The sequence below is a fragment of the Panulirus ornatus genome, chromosome 5 (assembly GCF_036320965.1).
Source record: "Panulirus ornatus isolate Po-2019 chromosome 5, ASM3632096v1, whole genome shotgun sequence".
Taxonomy (NCBI): Eukaryota; Metazoa; Arthropoda; class Malacostraca; order Decapoda; family Palinuridae; genus Panulirus; species Panulirus ornatus.
In genome coordinates this window covers 18,147,795-18,169,337 of record NC_092228.1, presented here as the reverse complement: position 1 = coordinate 18,169,337, position 21,543 = coordinate 18,147,795, and the positions used below count along the sequence as shown (strand labels likewise).

The 21,543-nt window shown below is 40.3% G+C and overlaps 1 protein-coding gene across 1 annotated transcript in view; it reads left to right on the top strand.

The window, feature by feature from the left end:
- LOC139748610 (MAP/microtubule affinity-regulating kinase 3-like) overlaps positions 1-21,543 on the top strand; it is a 370,334-nt gene that overhangs the window by 325,690 nt on the left and 23,101 nt on the right. The window contains exons 18-19 of the mRNA XM_071661752.1: positions 13,070-13,181; positions 14,296-14,400. Of these exons, the coding sequence (XP_071517853.1) occupies positions 13,070-13,181; positions 14,296-14,400 (217 nt within the window). The remainder of the gene's footprint in view (positions 1-13,069; positions 13,182-14,295; positions 14,401-21,543) is intronic.

The following is a 21,543-nucleotide window of genomic DNA, read 5'->3' as shown; positions in this document are numbered from 1 at the left end:
CTCCCCCACCCTATGATTCACTTCCACTTCCATGGTTCCATCCGCTGCCAGATCCACTCCCAGATATCTAAAACACTTTACTTCCTCCAGTTTTTCTCCATTCAAACTTACCTCCCAATTGACTTGACCCTCAACCCTACTGTACCTAATAACCTTGCTCTTATTCACATTTACTCTTAACTTTCTTCTTTCACACACTTTGCCAAACTCAGTCACCAGCTTCTGCAGTTTGTCACATGAATCAGTCACCAGCGCTGTATCATCAGTGAACAACAACTGACTCACTTCCCAAGCTCTCTCATCCACAACAGACTTCATACTTGCCCCTCTTTCCAAAACTCTTGCATTCACCTCCCTAACAACCCCATCCATAAACAAATTAAACAACCATGGAGACATCACACACCCCTGCCACAAACCTACATTCACTGAGAACCAATCTTTTTCCTCTCTTCCTACACGTACACATGCCTTACATCCTCGATAAAAACTTTTCACTGCTTCTAACAACTTGCCTCCCACACCATATATTCTTAATACCTTCCACAGAGCATCTCTATCAACTCTTATCATATTCCTTCTCCAGAGCCATAAATGCTACATACAAATCCATTTGCTTTTGTAAGTATTTCTCACATACATTCTTCAAAGCAAACACCTGATCCACACATCCTCTACCACTTCTGAAACCACACTGCTCTTCCCCAATCTGATGCTCTGTACATGCCTTCACCCTCTCAATCAATACCCTCCCATATAATTTACCAGGAATACTCAACAAACTTATACCTCTTTAATTTGAGCACTCACTCTTATCCCCTTTGCCTTTGTACAATGGCACTATGCATGCATTTCGCCAATCCTCAGGCACCTCACCATGAGTCATACATACATTAAATAACCTTACCAACCAGTCAACAATACAGTCACCCCCTTTTTTAATAAATTCCACTGCAATACCATCCAAACCTGCTGCCTTGCCGGCTTTCATCTTCCGCAAAGCTTTTACTACCTCTTCTCTGTTTACCAAATCATTTTCCCTAACCCTCTCACTTTGCACACCACCTTGACCAAAACACCCTATATCTGCCACTCTGTCATCAAACACATTCAAGAAACCTTCAAAATACTCACTCCATCTCCTTCTCACATCACCACTACTTGTTATCACCTCCCCATTTGCCCCCTTCACTGAAGTTCCCATTTGTTCCCTTGTCTTACGCACTTTATTTACCTCCTTCCAGAACGTTTTTATTCTCCCTAAAATTTAATGATACTCTCTCACCCCAACTCTCATTTGCCCTCTTTTTCACCTCCTGCACCTTTCTCTTGACCTCCTGTCTCTTTCTTTTATACATCTCCCACTCAATTGCATTTTTTCCCTGCAAAAATCGTCCAGATGCCTCTCTCTTCTCTTTCACTAATAATCTTACTTCTTCATCCCACCACTCACTACCCTTTCTAATCAACCCACCTCCCACTCTTCTCATGCCACAAGCATCTTTTGCACAATCCATCACTGATTCCCTAAGTACATCCCATTCCTCCCCCACTCCCCTTACTTCCATTGTTTTCACCTTTTTCCATTCTGTACTCAGTCTCTCCTGGTACTTCCTCACACAAGTCTCCTTCCCAAGCTCACTTACTCTCACCACCCTCTTCACCCCAACATTCACTCTTCTTTTCTGAAAACCCATACAAATCTTCACCTTAGCCTCCACAAGATAATGATTAGACATCCCTCCAGTTGCACCTCTCAGCACATTAACATCCAAAAGTCTCTCTTTCGCATGCCTGTCAATTAACATGTAATCCAATAACGCTCTCTGGCCATCTCTCCTACTTACATACGTATACTTATGTATATCTCGCTTTTTAAACCAGGTATTCCCAATCACCAGTCCTTTTTCAGCACATAAATCAAATCTACAAGCTCTTCACCATTTCCATTTACAACACTGAACACCCCATGTATACCAGTTATTCCCTTAACTGCCTCATTACTCACTTTTGCATTCAAATCACCCATCACTATAACCCGGTCTCGTGCATCATAACCACTAACACACTCATTCAGCTGCTCCCAAAACAGTTGCCTCTCATGATCTTTCTTCTCATGCCCAGGTGCATATGCACCAATAATCACCCATCTTCACATTTAAATCACCCATCACTAGTACCTGGTCTCGTGCACCAAAACTGCTGACACTCACTCTGTTGCTTCCAAAACACTTGCCTCTCATGAAGTTTCTTCTCATGACCAGGTTCATAAGCACCAATAGTTATCCATGTCTTGCCATCCACTTTTAGTTTTATCTACATCACAGTAGAATTTACTTTCTTAAACTCGATTTACTTTCTTAAACTCTAATACACTCTCCCACAACTCTTGCTTGAGGAGTAGTGCTACTCCTTCCTTATCTCTTGTCTTTTCACCGACCTCTGACTTTACTCCCAAGACAATTCCAAACCATTCTTCTTTACTCTTGAGCATCATTTCACTCCGAGCCTTAACATCCAGTTTTCTTCCTCTTACTACCTGTCTCCTCTCTTCTCATCTTGGTTACATACACACACACACACATTCAGACTCCCAGAAGGTTACATACTCACCCATTCAGACTCCCCCAATCTGTGCCTTTGAGGAAGATGAGCATTCCGCACTTGACTCCTTCCTATGTTTCCTCTTTAAGATTTTGAAATGCAAGAAGGGGGCGGTTTCCATCTCTCTGCTCCTGGCCCCTTTAGTTGCCCTCTACGACACACGGAGAATACAGAGGTAGAATTCTTTCTTCCCTACAGCAGGGATAACCAGAATTACAAGAGCTGAATTACAAGGAAAGGCTAATGGCTTTAAATATACCAACTGTGGAAGTGGGAAGAGTGAGAGTGACCTGATCATAGCCCTTAAGGTTTTAAAACTGATAAATGATTTGGACAATTAACCGTTCTTAAAGAGATGAAATAGAGCAACCAAAGGACATAACATGAAATTAAGCAAGAGACGTTGAGAAAGATGTAAAGAAATACTTTCATTTTAGGAGTGGTTAATGAATGAAAGGAAATGACCGAGGAAGTAGGTTATGCAGACAGCATTCAGAAATTCAGTAAGTTGTATTATGTTAGTAAATGTTCAGGAGATGGGGTCCCACAAGTGTAAAACTCCCTCCCCTTATAGTACAATTAGGTTATTAAAAATAGCTAATGATTACATGCATAATGAAGATGCAAGTCAAAAGTAAGTTCAAGATGTCATTTCTTATCATATGTGCGTATGCTTGTACCTGGTTGATCCATTGTGTCACACACAAAACCAAGTCAAGAACAACTAAATGAATACTTCAAAATGCTTGATTGGATAGGTATTTATATTTTTTCCAGTTTCATTGACACTTACAAGAGAGTTCTTGAGGTTAATTTCAATCATTTAAGATTTTTTGCTTGAATATTTAACTTCTCAAAAGCATAGAGCTGTGTAGGATAACCTATGTAGGTTATCCTTGATGCACTTGCAGTGCTTCAGGTATCCTTTCCTGCATCCACAAGAGACCAATTCATAGCATGTTTGAGCTGTCTCAGGAGTGTTGTCTCATTAGTCTCATACTCATAGAGTCCGTTGTCTCGCAGCATGCTTGTTGGAGATGGAGAAGAAGGCATTGGAAGCAGAGATTGGCCTCCACTTTGACCACTCTTATTGACTGCCCTTTTCACTTGCAGCTCAAGAGCACACCTTGTTGGTTGAATTCGCTGCACAGAGTTCCTCTTTGTAAACATGCATGTGTACATTTGTTAATACTTGCATGTATATGTACACATTCATGTATTTACACATACATGCATACACATTTTAAGCTCAGTTTACCACAGAGGAATCATTTTGACATGGATTAATTCCTACAACCCTTAGATTTAGTATTTACTATTTGATACCTCTTTGAAAATAATATGAAATTTCATGTTACTTGAACAAGAACATGATTATAGTGATAAGGAAATGCTTGCTTTGTATTTCATTCATTCATGATCTTTAATTGAATAGGTATTGACATGAGAAGACCTGCTGATGTTTCATTGTAATCTGGTATTGCATCAATACTTGAGCTATGCATGTGCACAAAGGCATGATTTCAACTGCCCTAGTATTGGAAGACGACTCTTTAGTATCAGTGTGCAAATTTTGTTTCTTTTATCAGAAATTGAATATATATCATGAAATGGATTGCGTGGCTGCCCTTTAAGGAAATTTTACATGTGGTTGAAATCAGTCTCAGTTGAAATATAGACAATAAAAATGTAAGAGAGAGGTTGGGTAATAAGAAGAGTGTGGTTGAGAGAGCGGAAGAGGATGTGCTGGAATAGTTTGGGCATATGTAGAGAATGAGTAAGGGGAGGTTTGACAGAAAGGATATATGTATTAGAAGTGGAGAGAACAAGGAGAATGGGGAGACCAATTTGGAGGTGTAAGGTTGGAGTGAAAAAGGTTTTTGAGTGATCAGGGCCTGAACCTGCAGGAGGACAAAAGATGTGCATAGGGTAGAGTGAATTGGAGCAATGTAGTATACATGGGGTAAATGTGCCTTCATTGGACTGAATCAGGGCATATGAAGCAACCGGGGAAAACCATGGAAAGGCCTGTAGGGCTAGGTTGTAGAAGGGAGTTATGGTTTTGATGCAAGACGCAGGACGTCAAGAGAATGGATGTGAGCAACTTTGGCTTTTCTTAATATGTTCCTAGCACTATCTCGTTGATGCTCAAACAGTGAATAAGTATGAAAAATGAATGTCTGGTGATTGCCACACACTAACCCTGCCATTTTGGCAAAATCTCGTTACAAGTACTCAAAACTGCTTCCCTTTTTCACTCTTCACTTCCAGGATGATTATGTTTTTGTCAGTTTCTTTTCTAATCCTGTCCACATGTCCAAGACATTTCACCATAACTTGGTAAGCTCAGTCAATCATATTGTGCTTGCTGTTTTGCCTCTCTCTTGTACTGTTATTTGTAATGCAATCAACCTGCCTCTCCTCATATCATCATGGAGCCCCTGTCTTGGACATTTTCTGCTGATGAATAACCTTTTAAACTTTTGCAAGCTGTCTGCATTTACCATGGCTATATTTAGTTTATTCCATTCATCCAATATTATACTATAAACATACTTCTTTACATCTTTTTTAACAAGTTTCTTGCATAATTTCATGCTTATGTCCTAAGTTTGTATTAACACTACACCTTTCGAAGAACTGTCCAATGTCTTTTATATCAATATTGTTTTAAAGATGGTCACCGGTTCATCCTTTTCTCTTCTTTCTCACCCTGTAACCCAACTATTTTAATACTGGTACCATCTTTGTTTCCCTCCTCTGAACTTTCTCTGTTAGCTTTTTTTTTCTTTTTTTTGTATGGGGAGGGTTTTTTTGTACACACATTACCCCGTCTACTAACCCTGCACCATGTGCTTCTTTAGGTACAGTGACCTAACTTGTTTAGTATATTGTAGTTTTGGCCTGAAGTAGGATTTGAAGAGCTTACTGAATATTACTTTATCCATGTACTTGAAAATTTGTGTAATATTTGCCGGCAGAAAGTTCGTCTCTTGTATTATTCTCTTAATGTGGGTCTGAAGTGGGAGGTTAGGAATGATAATTCCCAAGTTCCTTTCAACCCTGATTCTTGGTGCATATTTGCTACTAGATAATATTCTTATTGAGGAGATCTCTTACTTTGTTCCTTCCTCATATTTTAAACATTTCATATGTCATGTATCAGACAACCTTTAAAGTCTTTGTAGGTCCCCTTGTAAATTGATGCCATAATCGTCATGTTTCATTTCCCTCTTAACCTTTACCTCATGTGCAGATAGTCACAGAGGAGAACCCTCTGTCACTCCACTGGTAACCTTCACCTATTACATTTATGTGCATTCGCCTTTTTGTATGGTACGGGGTGGTACTTTGACATTGGGGCTCCATCTTTTGAACAGTACCGCTCAGTTTATTCCAGTAGGCCACTACTCTTATACCATAAAGGCAACCATTATTTTTTTAAGCATCTTTCAAAGAAATGTTCACTATTGACCTCATGAGACTGGTATGAAAATTTAAAGGTATTGATAAAGTCTTCCCTTGTTCTTTCATTTTCCACTGTGGGTGAGTTAATGGCTTCTAACCTTTCATTGTTATATGAGCTATTTTAATTTTGGTTCCATCATTTTTTACATTAATCTGGAACTTCTTTATTGGATCTGTGTATTTCTTCAAGTGCTATAACTAAACTAGAGTTGTAGGATGTGAACAGCTTGCTCTATACTTCTTTAATCTTATACTTGAATTCTGTTCTGAAAGCATAAGTGTAAGCGTGTTTGGAGTGATGCATGAATATTCCTATGTCAGCAGCACTGAAGTACTACTCTTAGGTTTCATTTGTTTAAAAGAAATTAGACAGGATTCAAAATACATGTAACAAATACTGTGATTAACCCAAATTTTTTGTAGAAGGGATTTGTCTTTTCACATTCCTGATTTTATATTTTTGGTTACATTACATGTTCAGAGAAATATCTTTTCTTGAACAAGGCACTGACAGTAATATCCAGAGTATTACTCATGGTATTAGTCGGAGGAAGATGGCATACCTAGTCATTCCCTTCACAGTGTTTACTGTTATGTTATCACATCTTCAAGTGACATAAATACTGCTGCAAAGTTCATAGTATTTAATCAAAATGTATGCATGCTGGCTTGTAGTATTAGAGTTTCTTTTGTTTCCTGTATTGCTGATTCAGAGATCAGACATGTGTATACCTGATTAATAACTTAAACAGACAAGGAGAATTTGTATAGAGAAACCTGATTCATACATCATTTAATAGTGTGATCAATTGTGAACTATTCCATTGTCCAATTTAACGTGAATGTTTGAGGAGTAAATGTGTAGTAATGGTAGATGAATTCAGGGATAATGTTTTTATTGATTTATTAACCACAGAAGTCTTAGTGGTACTTCACTTTTACACTTGAATTATGAATGATATTTTAGTGGATTTTTTAATCACTTGGCTAAAAGAAGTTTAAAAGCCATCATAAAGTGAATCACCTCAGATATGATGGCAATAATCCTAAAAGCCTACATTGTATGGTTCATTTCCTGTGGGGTGGGTTGGCACCAGGAATGGATAGAGGCAAGCAAGTATGAATATGTGCATGTATATATATGTATGTATATGTATATTTATGTGTGTGTATATGTATATATGCATGCAGAGTAAACCCTCGATGTAACAGACAGATGGGGGAAAGTCCATTAAATCAAATGTACCCTAGTTGAAGTGTAGTTGAAGAAGAAAAGTTTTCAATGAAAGAGAAAAGAGAGGTGTTTGGGTGTTACTTACAAGGGAGTGTAAATGATTGAGAGATGCCTAAGAGAAAGTGGCAGATCAACAGGAAGGTGCAGAGGTTGAAAAAGAGTTCAAGTGAGAGATGGGGTGAAGAGAGTATCATTAAGCTTTCCAGGCCCTCTCATCCCTAACAGACTGCATACTCACCTCTCTTTCCAAAACTCTTGTATTTACCTCCCTAACCACTCCATCCATAAACGAATTTAACAACCATGGGGATATCACACACCCGTGCTGCAGACCTTCCTTCACAGGGAAATATTTAACTCTCCTCTCATCCTATTCGTACACATGCCTTACACCCTTGATAAGAATTTCTCACTGCTTCTTACAGCTTACCACCCACACCATAGAGTCTTAAGACCTTCTATTATTATTATTATTATTTATTTATTTATTTATTTATTTTGCTTTGTCGCTGTCTCCCGCGTTTGCGAGGTAGCGCAAGGAATCAGACGAAAGAAATGGCCCAACCCACCCCCATACACAATGTATACACACACACGTCCACACACGCAAATATACATACCTATACATCTCAATGTACACATATATATAAATACACAGACACATACATATATACCCATGCCCCCATTCACTCCCATCGCCACCTTGCCACACATGGAATACCTTCCCACTCCCCCCTCATGTGTGCGAGGTAGCACTAGGAAAAGACAACATAGGCCCCATTCGTTCACACTCAGTCTCTAGCTGCCACGCAATAATGCCCGAAACCACAGCTCCCTTTCCACATCCAGGCCCCACACAACTTTCCATGGTTTACCCCAGACGCTTCACATGCCCTGATTCAATCCACTGACATCACGTCAACCCCGGTATACCACATCAATCCAATTCACTCTATTCCTTGCCCTCCTTTCACCCTCCTGCATGTTCAGGCCCCGATCACACAACATCTGTTTCACTCCATCTTTCCACCTCCAATTTGGTCTCCCACTTCTCGTTCCCTCCACCTCCGATACATGTATCCTCTTGGTCAATCTTTCCTCACTCATTCTCTCCATGTGCCCAGACCATTTCAAAACACCCTCTTCTGCTCTCTCAACCACGCTCTTTTTATTTCCACACATCTCTCTTACCCTTACATTACTTACTCGATCAAACCACCTCACACCACACATTGTCCTCAAACATCTCATTTCCAGCACATCCACCCTCCTGCGCACAACTCTATCCATAGCCCACGCCTCGCAACCATACAACATTGTTGGAACCACTATTCCTTCAAACATACCCATTTTTGCTTTCCGAGATAATGCTCTCGACTTCCACACATTCTTCAAGGCTCCCAGGATTTTCGCCCCCTCCCCCACCCTATGATTCACTTCCACTTCCATGGTTCCATCCGCTGCCAGATCCACTCCCAGATATCTAAAACACTTTACTTCCTCCAGTTTTTCTCCATTCAAACTTACCTCCCAATTGACTTGACCCTCAACCCTACTGTACTTAATAACCTTGCTCTTATTCACATTTACTCTTAACTTTCTTCTTTCACACACTTTACCAAACTCAGTCACCAGCTTCTGCAGTTTCTCGCATGAATCAGCCACCAGCGCTGTATCATCAGTGAACAACAACTGACTCACTTCCCAAGCACTCTCATCCATAACAGACTTCATACTTGCCCCTCTTTCCAAAACTCTTGCATTCACCTCCCTAACAACTCCATCCATAAACAAATTAAACAACCATGGAGACATCACACACCCCTGCCGCAAACCTACATTCACTCAGAACCAATCACTTTCCTCTCTTCTTACACGTACACATGCCTTACATCCTCGATAAAAACTTTTCACTGCTTCTAACAACTTGCCTCCCACACCATATATTCTTAATACCTTCCATAGAGCATCTCTATCAACTCTATCATATGCCTTCTCCAGATCCATAAATGCTACATGCAAATCCATTTGCTTTTCTAAGTATTTCTCACATACATTCTTCAAAGCAAACACCTGATCCACACATCCTCTACCACTTCTGAAACCACACTGCTCTTCCCCAATCTGATGCTCTGTACATGCCTTCACCCTCTCAATCAATACCCTCCCATATAATTTACCAGGAATACTCAACAAACTTATACCTCTGTAATTATTATTATTATTATTATTATTATTATTATTATTATTGTTAATATTATTAGTATTATCCCTGGGGATAGGGGAGAAAGAATACTTCCCACGTATTCCCTGCGTGTCGTAGAAGGCTACTAAAAGGGAAGGGAGTGGGGGGCTGGAAATCCTCCCCTCACATTTTTTTTTTTTAATTTTCCAAAAGAAGGAACAGAGAAGGGGGCCAGGTGAAGATATTCCCTCAAAGGCCCAGTCCGCTGTTCTTAACGCTACCTTGCTATCGCGGGAAATGGCGAATAGTATGAAAGATTATTATTATTTTCTTTTATTGTTATTATTTTATTTTATTATTTTTTTTTTTTTTTTTGCTGCTGTCTCCCGCGTTTGCGAGGTAGCGCAAGGAAACAGACGAAAGAAATGGCCCAACCCACCCCCATACACGATGTACATACATACACGTCCATTATTATTGTTATTATTATTGTTGTTGTTATTATTATTTTTATTATTATTATTATTATTATTATTATTATTATTATTATTATTATTATTAATATTATTATTATAATGATAATACTTAATCGCTGTTTCCCACATCAACAAGGTAGCCCCAGGAAACAGACAAAGAATGGCCCGTCCTCTCATACACACACACACACACACACACACACACACACACACACACACATATATATATATATATATATATATATATATATATATATATATATATATATATATATATTTTGTCGCTGTCTCCCGTGTTTGCGAGGTAGCCCAAGGAAACAGACGAAAGAAATGGCCCAACCCACCCCCATACACATGTATATACATACGTCCACGCACACAAATATACATACCTACACAGCTTTCCATGGTTTACCCCAGACGCTTCACATGCCCTGATTCAATCCACTGACAGCACGTCAACCTCAGTATACCACATCGATCCAATTCACTCTATTCCTTGCCCTCCTTTCACCCTCCTGCATGTTCAGGCCACGATCACACAAAATCTTTTTCACTCCATCTTTCCACCTCCAATTTGATCTCCCACTTCTCCTCATTCCCTCCACCTCCGACACATATATCCTCTTGGTCAATCTTTCCTCACTCATTCTCTCCATGTGCCCAAACCATTTCAAAACACCCTCTTCTGCTCTCTCAACCACGCTCTTTTTATTTCCACACATCTCTCTTACCCTTACGTTACTTACTCGATCAAACCATCTCACACCACACATTGTCCACACATGGTTGCGAGGCTTGGGCAATGGATAGAGTTGTGCGCAGGAGGATGGATGTGCTGGAAATGAGATGTTTGAGGACAATGTGTGGTGTGAGGTGGTTTGATCGAGTAAGTAACGTAAGGGTAAGAGAGATGTGTGGAAATAAAAAGAGTGTGGTTGAGAGAGCAGAAGAGGGTGTTTTGAAATGGTTTGGGCACATGGAGAGAATGAGTGAGGAAAGATTGACCAAGAGGATATATGTGTCGGAGGTGGAGGGAACGAGGAGAAGAGGGAGACCAAATTGGAGGTGGGAAGATGGAGTGAAAAGGATTTGTATGGGGGGGGGGGGGGGCCATTTCTTTCGTCTGTTTCCTTGCGCTACCTCGCAAACGCGGGAGACAGCGACAAAGTATAATAGAATAGAATATATATATATATATATATATATGCATAAATGCCCATACATGCACATATTCATATCAACATATACATATATATACATACACAGACATAAACATATATACACATGTACACATTCATACTTGATTGCCATTTCCTGTTTATAACAAAACAGAAATACACATTAGAATTCAGAAGCACTTCACAAGGAAAATTGGTGAAACCTATGGACTTCTACAGAAGGCTAAAGAATTGCAACTGTATAGCTTAGAAAGAAGAGAAGAAAGATATATGATGATTTGTGCATGGAGGAAAGGTGTAGATAAGAAAATATGTTAAACCTGAAAGCCTTTCAATAGGGTAAATGCAGAGTTTTTATATAAAGTCTTTAAGAATTCCATGGAACATACCAAAAGTAAATCACACAAAAATGTACGTCAACCCAACAAGGAAGCTAAAATGTCTATTCAGTTTACTGTAAGAAGAAATAAGAAGCTTTCATGGATCAGTAATGGAAACATTTAAAAGAAAACTTGTCACATGGTTGAAATCTGACCAGGATGAACCAAGAATCGATAATCATGTAATGTAGGTGGTAGCTGAAAAGAACAGTCTTGCACATCAAGCAAGATGTGTGATGAATGTTTCACTCAAGTCCTGCCATTTTGGCAAAATCTTGTCCTGGGTAGGGAGGAGAGAGAGAGAGAGAGAGAGAGAGAGAGAGAGAGAGAGAGAGAGAGAGAGAGAGAGAGAGAGACAGACAGAGAGACAGACACACTTTATCAGGTTTCATTCTTTGAGGGTTAAGAGTCGAGCATTCTTGATTTAGGAGAAACTCATTACTGTGTTTACCGGATTGGCCAGTTCTCTGTATGGGCAGCATTGGCATGGTGGAGGGTGCTATGGGAGGGGATGAACAGCACAGAAGTGAAAACCCTGCTGAGTCCCTAGAAAGAACATGCATCTGCCCATCAGGGTTACTAGATGATTATTGAAGTCTTTAAGCAGGTTGCTGTATGACTCATCCTATATTTGGGTTGACATATGTAGCCAGCCAACAGAATTCATTTTGTGGAGGGAAAGCATATAACTCGACAAATCACCAAGCTAGGGTTTCCTTGATTGAGGATAGTAGTGCTAAAAGGGTTAAGTAGTACTTTCCCATAGGTTGATGTATGGTTGTGAAATTCAGATGCATGGAGGTCATGATGGGTGAAACATAGTAGTAATAGAGATGTATAATTTGTGTAATATCGGAATTAGGATGACTGATTGAAGAGTGATGACATAGGGTTATTTGGTCTGAAGAAGTCTTTAGAAAGGGAAATAGATGAAAGTTTTTCAGGTTGGTATGGTCATTGAAATTCTATAGCAAATGTTCGGTTGGTCAAGATTTATAGCATTACAGTTCAGGGTATGAGGAGGAGAGGTAGATTGCAGGAGAGATGGATAGACTTAGTGAAGGAATGGACTTTGGGATAAATCAGATGATGTTTGTGGATTGATTAGGGACTGGATTCAGTGGAAGCATTTTATGTATGGAGGCTGTAAGAATGGAGACATTGGTCTCAAATGATGACTCTTTCATGTGTATAAAGTGAAGAAGCAAAAATCACTTTTATAATTGTGAAAGTCCATTTTGCATTTAGACACTGGGCACAAATTTGAGGATGTGTAATTGATGTTTGGAGGCTATACCTAATGTCCACATTGAATTGGGAATCGGGGTGATGATAGATTGACATACAAGTGTAATGATTAATGATTTTGTTAAACACATGAACTCTCTATGTTTGCAAAAATCTAGTATAAAGAAATGTTGAAATTATTTTCTGTGCTTACATATTCATTATGTACTTTTGGGTTTATAGTCTTCTTTCTCACTTGTTAGAATGCTTTTTTCCTTTGCTTTAGAATTAATAATGTGTCTTTATTCCAACAGCCCGTCTGTAAATAATGATGAGCAGGTCAAGCCTCGGTCATTACGCTTTACGTGGAGCATGAAAACAACTTCTTCACGTGACCCCAATGACATCATGGCCGAGATTCGCAAGGTAGACCACCCCCAGCACCATGAATAGCGACGACAAGTAATCCACCCGCTGCATGTCCTGCTTAACACACTGTCTTCATGCTAGCAGCTATCTCCCTCGGTGCCCCTCACTCCCTGTTCCCCAGTACCATGCTACTCCTCCAGTTTTAAACACTTCCCTTCCCCAACACATCCCTCTCTCCCCCAACACTCTACTTCTCACAGCCTTCCACTCTTTCTTCTTCCCTCCCCCTCCCCCCTCCTCAGATTCCCAATCTCACTTGCCCTCACAACACAGATGCCTTGAGTAACAGGAAAGTTCATTACAACTCCACAAGAAACTTGGGTCTGTTTGTGCACATACATGTCATTAAACAAAGTACCACAGCAGAATACTTGAGCTGTGGATGCTTGTAGACCATGGTAAATGCCATGCCAGATTTGGACTAGTGTTACTTTGATTTTCCCTCCCCTGTTATTTTGTTTTTTACATTGAGATACTGAATACCATGTTGTGATTAAGCACATTTTTATTTATATTATTATTTAGCCTGTTCCCCAGATTATCTCAGCTTCCTGCCCTCTTCATTATACAAGTTTATGATTATGAAACCCATTTCTTTTGAAAGTAACTTTTCCATAGAATTTTTTATATATTTCAGTAATGCTTGTAAGGAAAGAAGCAGGTCATCAGATGGGTATTATATGGGTACCAGACTGGAATATTTTATGATGAAAGTGTTGAAGCTTGTCATCACATTTTCATCATTACATTTGCATGGATTCTTTATTTTTCTGTTGAGGTACTGTCATGTAATTCAATGGCCTGACATTAGGTCTTGTTACTCTGCATGTAACTTTGTAGCAGAAAGTCCCAGTTTCAGTGTTTTGTTGTTTTTCAATAGTCTGGAAGTAGAGAGATAGCTTCTGTATCAGGACAGTGTTTTGTATTTGTAATGTAAGTGTGAGTTCAGAATGTGCATTTTAGATTTGTTGCAAAGCTGCTCCTTGCATCGAAAATTTATTTTATGATTTGAGTGATATTTTGATGTAGCATGGGAAAGTTAGAACTAGTGTAAAGAACAGTTTTTCTTCAGAACTAATCTCTCGTTTTGGTATTCTCCTTTCTGTTTCAGGTGTTAGATGCAAACAACTGTGATTATGAGCAGCGAGAAAAGTTCTTGCTTCTTTGTGTCCACGGTGACCCTAACACAGACTCCTTAGTACAATGGGAGATTGAGGTAGGTCAATAAATGTGAAAGTAATGAATATATCTTGTAAGGGAAAAACAGTGCACCTTTGCTTTACAAAGTATACACTAGTATGGTTATTCTTGCCATATCTTCAGTTCAGAGAGTAGCATGCTCTATGTATATGGTGATGTCTGAGTAGAATTTTCTCAGAAGTTAAGGGACATGATCCATACATATATTTGTACTATCCAAAAGGGGCTTCTGGAGCAGGAAGGTAAGGTGTATTTTATTTATAATTACCCCAGGACCAGTTTCTATGAAAGAGTCTTGGCACTACCCAGAATGTCTTTCATGAGACTCTCGTAGACCAAGGCTGTACTACTGCAAGTAACTGGGTGATAGAAACTCCTTTTGAGTAAGAAAGTCTTTGGTGAGACTACTCCCTTGGATACAGCCTCACCAAAGACAACTTTTCTCAGTTAGTGTAACCTCATGCAGGTGCAGTCCGGTCACACCAGGTAAGATGTGTGTACAAATATGATTTCTTCAGTATACTTGATCGCCATTTCCCGTATTAGCACCAGGACACAGTTGAAGAAAGATCCATCCATTCTTACACATATATACACATATGCGTATATATATTTTTTTATATTCATTATACTTGATTGTCGTTTCCTGTGTCAGCATGGTAGTGCCAGGAAACAGATGAAGAAGGGCCCATCCACTCGTATACACACACATATATATATACATAATCTCCCATACGTGCACATATACATATATATACACTTATGTATCAACATACACATACATAGACATACATACATACATGTACATATTCATACTTGCTTGCCTTCATCCATTCCTGGTACCACCCTGCCCCACAGGAAATAGCATTGCTACCCCCTGCTTCAGCAAGGTAATGCCAGGAAAACAGACAAAGAAAAAATAAGGGCCACATTCGTTCGCACTCAGTCTCTAGCTGTTATGTGTAATTCACCGAAACCACTGCTCCCTATCCACATCCAGACCTTTCCATGGTTTACCCCAGATGTTTCACATGCTCTGACTCAGTCCATTGACAGCACATCAACCATGATATTCCCAGGGTGTGTGCGTGTTTTGAGAAATACTGTTAAAGGTTGTAGAATTGGTAGTTGGATACAAGGTAGTGAGATTCAGGTATTAAAAGGGCAATGCATGGTGTACAGAAGAGATTAGAAATGCTGTGGAAGAGAAGAAAAAGGCATATGGTAGATTGATCAATAGGAATGTACCAGTGGAAGTTCAGCACAGAAGAATACAAAATATGTAGGTGGAATATTAAGAAACTGATACAGGAATGCAATGAAAAGAGTAGATGAAGATTGTGGAAGAAATTTAAGGGAAAAGTTTTGGGATAATAAGGAACTGTACTGGAAGGAGGTGAAAAAGGAAAGAGTTTGAATTGTTGATGTGAGAAGTAAGGAAGGGTAATTGCTGAATCAAAAGGAGGAAGTGAAATGAAGATGGAAATAGTACTTTAAAGAACTGATGAATGTGGGAGAAGGGAGGCAGCAGTTGTTACATGCATGGTTATGGAGGATGAAAGGAAGAGAACACAAGAGTGGGGGCTTATAGCAAATAGAGAGGTAAAAAAGGCAATAATGAGGCTCAGGTAGGAAAGGCTCCTGGAGTGGATGGGATTATGGCTGAAATGCTAAGGTATGGAGGAGAAAGAGTGGATGCATCTTATATGTAATTTAGCATGGGAACAGAAGGTTGTACCTGAGGATTGAGTGACAGCTGTTATTGTTCCTTTATTCAAAGGGAAAGGTGCTATGGATGTATTTAGCAATTATAGGTGAATAAGTATATTTAGTATATGAGGAAAAGTGTATGCAAGAGTATTGATTAACAGAGTGATGGAATGAGGAAAAGTGTATGCAAGAGTATTGATTAACAGAGTGATGGAAGACTCTTAATGCAGAATAAGTGAAGAGCAAGGTTTTTTTGGAAAGGTTGGGGATGTGTGGATCAGATTTTTGTGGTAAAGATGACCGTGGAAAAGTATTTAGTGAATGGTAAGAAGTTATATGCAGCTTTTATTGATCTTGAGAAAATGTATGATGGAGTCGATTGGGATGCTTTATGGGATGTGTTGAGGATATATATAGTGTAGTGGGAAAACTGTTGGATGGTGTAAAAGCCTTCTATAGAGAAGCAAATGCACGTGTATGAGTGGATGGAGAGCTGAGTGAAAGTTTTGGGATACGTGTAGGTGTGAAGCAGGGCTGTGTGATGAAAGCCGGCAAGGCAGTGGGTTTGGATGGTATTGCATTAGAATTTATTAAAAAAGGGGGTGACTGTATTGTTGACAGATTGGTAAGGTTATTTAATGTATGTATGACTCATGGGATAGGGGAGAAAGAATGCTTCCCACGTATTCCCTGCATGTCGTTGAAGGCAACTAAAAGGGGAGGGAGCGGGGGACTGGAAATCCTCCCCTTTCTTTTTTTTTTCCCCCTCAAAAGAAGGAACAGAGAAGGGGGCCAGGTGAGGCTATTCCCTCAAAGGCCCAGTCCTCTGTTGTTAACGCTACCTCGCTAACGTGGGAAATGGCGAATAGTATGAAAGAAAGAAAAAGACTCATGGTGAGGTGCCTGAGGATAGGCAGAATGCTTGCATGGTGCTATTGTACAAAGGCAAAGGGGATAAAAGTGAGTGCTCAAACTACAGAGGTATAAGTTTGTTGAGTATTCCTGGGAAATTATATGGGAGGGTATTCATTGAGAGGTTGAAGGCATGTCCAGAGCATCAGATTGGGGAAGAGCAGTGTGGTTTCAGAAGTGGTAGAGGATGTGTAGATCGGGTGTTTGCTTTGAAGAATGTATGTGAGAAATACTTAGAAAAGCAAATGGATTTGTATGTAGCATTTATAGATCTGGAGAAGGCATATGATAGAGATGCTCTGTGGAGGATATTAAGAATATACGGTGTGGGAGGCAAGTTGTTAGAAGCAGTGAAAAGTTTTTATCGAGGATGTAAGGCATGTGCACGAGTAGGAAGATAGGAAAGTGATTGGTTCTCAGTGAATGTTGGTTTGCAGCAGGGGTGCATGATGTCTCCATGGTTGTTTAATTTGTTTATGGATGGGGTTGTTAGGGAGGTGAATGCAAGAGTTTTGGAAAGAGGGACAAGTATGCTGTCTGTTGTGGATGAGAGAGCTTGGGAAGTGAGTCAGCTGTTGTTCGCTGATGATACAGTGCTGATGGCTGATTCGGATGAGAAACTGCAGAAGCTGGTGACTGAGTTTGGTAAAGTGCGTGAAAGAAGAAAGCTAAGAGTAAATGTGAATAAGAGCAAGATTATTAGGTACAGTAGGGGTGAGGGGCAAGTCAGCTGGGAGGTAAGTTTTAATGGAGAAAAACTGGAGGAAGTAAAGTGTTTTAGATGTCTGGGAGTAGATTTGGTAGTGGATGGAACCATGGAAGCGGAAGTGAATCATAGGGTGGGGGAGAGGGCGAAAGTTCTGCGAGCATTGAAAAATGTGTGGAAGTCGAGAACGTTACCTTGGAAAGCAAAAATGGGTATGTTTGAAGGAATAATGGTTCCAACAATGTTATATGGTTGCAAGGTGTGGGCTATGGATAGAGTTGTCCAGAGGAGGGTGGATGTGCTGGAAATGAGATGTTTGAGGACAATATGTGGTGTGAGGTGGTTTGATCGAGCAAGTAATGAAAGGGTAAGAGAGATGTGTGATTATAAAAAGAGTGTGATTGAGAGAGCAGAAGAGGGTGTTTTGAAATAATTTGTGTGATTGAGAGAGCAGAAGAGGGTGTTTTGAAATTGTTTGGTGACATGGAGAGAATGAGTGAGGAGAAATTGACAGAGAGTTTGTATGTGTCAGAGGTGGAGGGAACGAGGAGAAGTGGGAGACCAAATTGGAGGTGGAAAGATGGAGTGAAAAAGATTTTGAGCGATCGGGGCCTGAACATGCAGGAGGGTGAAAGGTGTGCAAGGAATAGAGTGAATTGGAACGATGTGGTATACTGGGGTTGACGTGCTGTCAATGGATTGAACCAGGGCTTGTGAAGCGTCTGGGGTAAACTGGAAAGTTCTGTGGGGCCTGGATATGGAAAGAGAGCTGTGGTTTCAGTGAATTATACATGACAGCTAGAGACTGAGTGTTAACGAATGTGGCTTTGTTGTCTTTTCATAGTGCTACCTTGTGCACATGCGGGGGAGGGCGTTGTCATTTCGTGTGGTGGGGTGGCGATGGGAATGAATAAGGGCAGACTATGAATTATGTACATGTGCATATATGTATGGTATGTGTGTGTATATATATGTATACATTGAGATGTATAGGTATGTATATGTGCTGTGTGTGGATGTGTATGTATATACATGTGTATGTGGGTGGGTTAGGCCATTCTTTTCTCCATTAGAACTTACCTCCCAGTTGACTTGCCCCTCATCCCTACTGTACCTAATAACCTTGCTCTTATTCACATTTACTCTTAACTTTCTTCTTTCACACACTTTGCCAAACTAAGTCACCAGCTTCTGCAGTTTCTCATCCGAATCAGCCATCAGTGCTGTATCATCAGCGAACAACAGCTGACTCACTTCCCAAGCTCTCGCAATCCACAACAGACTGCATACTTGTCCCTCTTTCCAAAACTCTTGCATTCACCTCCCTAACAACCCCATCCATAAACAAATTAAACAACCATGGAGACATCACACACCCCTGCTGCAAACCAACATTCACTGAGAACCAATTACTTTCCTCTCTTCCTACTCGTGCACATGCCTTACATCCTCAATAAAAACTTTTCACTGCTTCTAACAACTTGCTTCCCAAACCGTATATTCTTAATACTTTCCACAGAGCATCTCTATCAACTCTATCATATGCCTTCTCCAGATCCATAAATGCTACATACAAATCCATTTGCTTTTCTAAGTATTTCTCACATACATTCTTCAAAGCTAACACCTGATCCACACATCCTCTACCACTTCTGAAACCACACTGCTCTTCACCAATCTGATGCTCTGTACCTGCCTTCACCCTCTCAATCAATACCTTCCAATATAATTTCCCAGGAATATTCAACAAACTTATACCTTTGTAATTTGAGCACTCACTTTTATCACCTTTGCCTTTGTTGTTACAATGGCACTATGCAAGCATTCTGCCAATCCTCAGGCACCTCACCATGAGTAATACATTAAATAACCTTACCAGTCAACAATACAGTCACCCCCTTTTTTTAATGAATTTCACTGCAGTACCATCCAAACCCGCTGCCTTGCCGTCTTTCATCTTCCGCAAAGCTTTTACTACCTCTTCTCTGCTTACCAAATCATTCTCCCTAACCTTCTCACTTTTTGCACACCACCTTGACCAAAACACCCTATATCTGCCACTCTATCATCAAACACATTCAACAAACCTTCAAATACTCGCTCCTTCTCACATCACCACTACTTGTTATCACCTCCCCATTAGCCCCCTTCACTGAAGTTCCCATTTGTTCCCTTGTCTTGCGCACTTTATTTACCTCCTTCCAAAACATCTTTTTATTCTCCCTAAAATTTAATGATACTCTCTCACCCCAACTCTCATTTGCCTTCTTTTTCACCTCTTGCACCTTTCTCTTGACCTCCTGCCTCTTTCTTTTATACATCTCCCAGTTATTTGCATTATTTCCCTGCAAAAATCGTCCAAATGCCTCTCTTCTCTTTCACTAATAATCTTGCTTCTTCATCCTACCACTCACTACCCTTTCTAATCTGCCCACCTTCCACGCTTCTCATGCCACAAGCATCTTTTGCGCAAGCCATCACTGCTTCCCTAAATACATCCCATTCCTCCCCCACTCCCCTTACGTCCTTTGTTCTCACCTTTTTCCATTTTGTACTCAGTCCCTCCTGGTACTTCCTCACACAAGTCTCCTTCCCAAGCTCACTTACTCTCACCACTCTCTTCACCCCAACATTCTCTCTTCTTTTCTGAAAACCTCTACAAATCTTCGCCTTCTCCTCCACAAGATAATGATCAGACATCCCTCCAGTTGCACCTCTCAGCACATTAACATCCAAAAGTCTCTCTTTCGCGCGCCTATCAATTAACATGTAATCCAATAACGCTCTCTGGCCATCTCTCCTACTTACATACGTATACTTATGTATATATATCTTTTTAAACTGGGTATTCCCAATCACCAGTCCTTTTTCAGCACATAAATCTACAAGCTCTTCACCATTTCCATTTACAACACTGAACACCCCATGTACACCAATTATTCCCTCAACTGCCACATTACTCACCTTTGCATTCAAATCACCCATCACTATAACACTAAAACACTTGCCTCACATGATCTTTCTTCTCATGCCCAGGTGCATATGCACCAATAATCACCCATCTCTCTCCATCAACTTTCAGTTTTAGCCATATCAATCTAGAGTTTACTTTCTTACACTCTCCTACATACTGCCACCACTCCTGTTTCAGGAGTAGTGCTACTTGCTCTTGTCCTCTCACTAACCCCTGACTTTACTCCCAAGACTTTCCCAAACCACTCTTCCCCTTTACCCTTGAGCTTCGTTTCACTCAGAGCCAAAACATCTAGGTTCCTTTCCTCAAACATACTACCTATCTCTCCTTTTTTCTCATCGTGGTTACATCCACACACATTTAGACACCCCAATCTGAGCCTTCAAGGAGGATGAGCTCTCCCCATGTCTCTTCTTCTGTTTCCCCTTTTAGAAAGTTAAAATGCAAGGAGGGGAGGGTTTCCAGCTCCTCCTGTCCCCTTTAATCGCCTTCTACAACATGTGAGGAATGTGTGTGAAGTGATCTTTCTCCCCTATCCCCAGGGATATATATACATATGTATATTATATATCAACGTATACACATGTACATATTCTTTTCTGGTGCTATCCCGACCCACAGGAAACAGCATCACTACCCCCTGCTTCAGAAGCAGAGAAGTTTTTATCAAGGGTGTAAGACATGTACAAGTAGGAAGAGAGGAGTTTAATTGGTTCCCAGTGAAGTTTGGTCTGTGGCATGGGTGTGGGATGTCACCATGGTTGTTTGATTTCTTTGTGGACGGGCTGGTTGGGGTGATAAATGCAAGAGTGTTCGAGAGAGGCAATTATGCAATCTGAAGGGGATGAGTAGGCTTT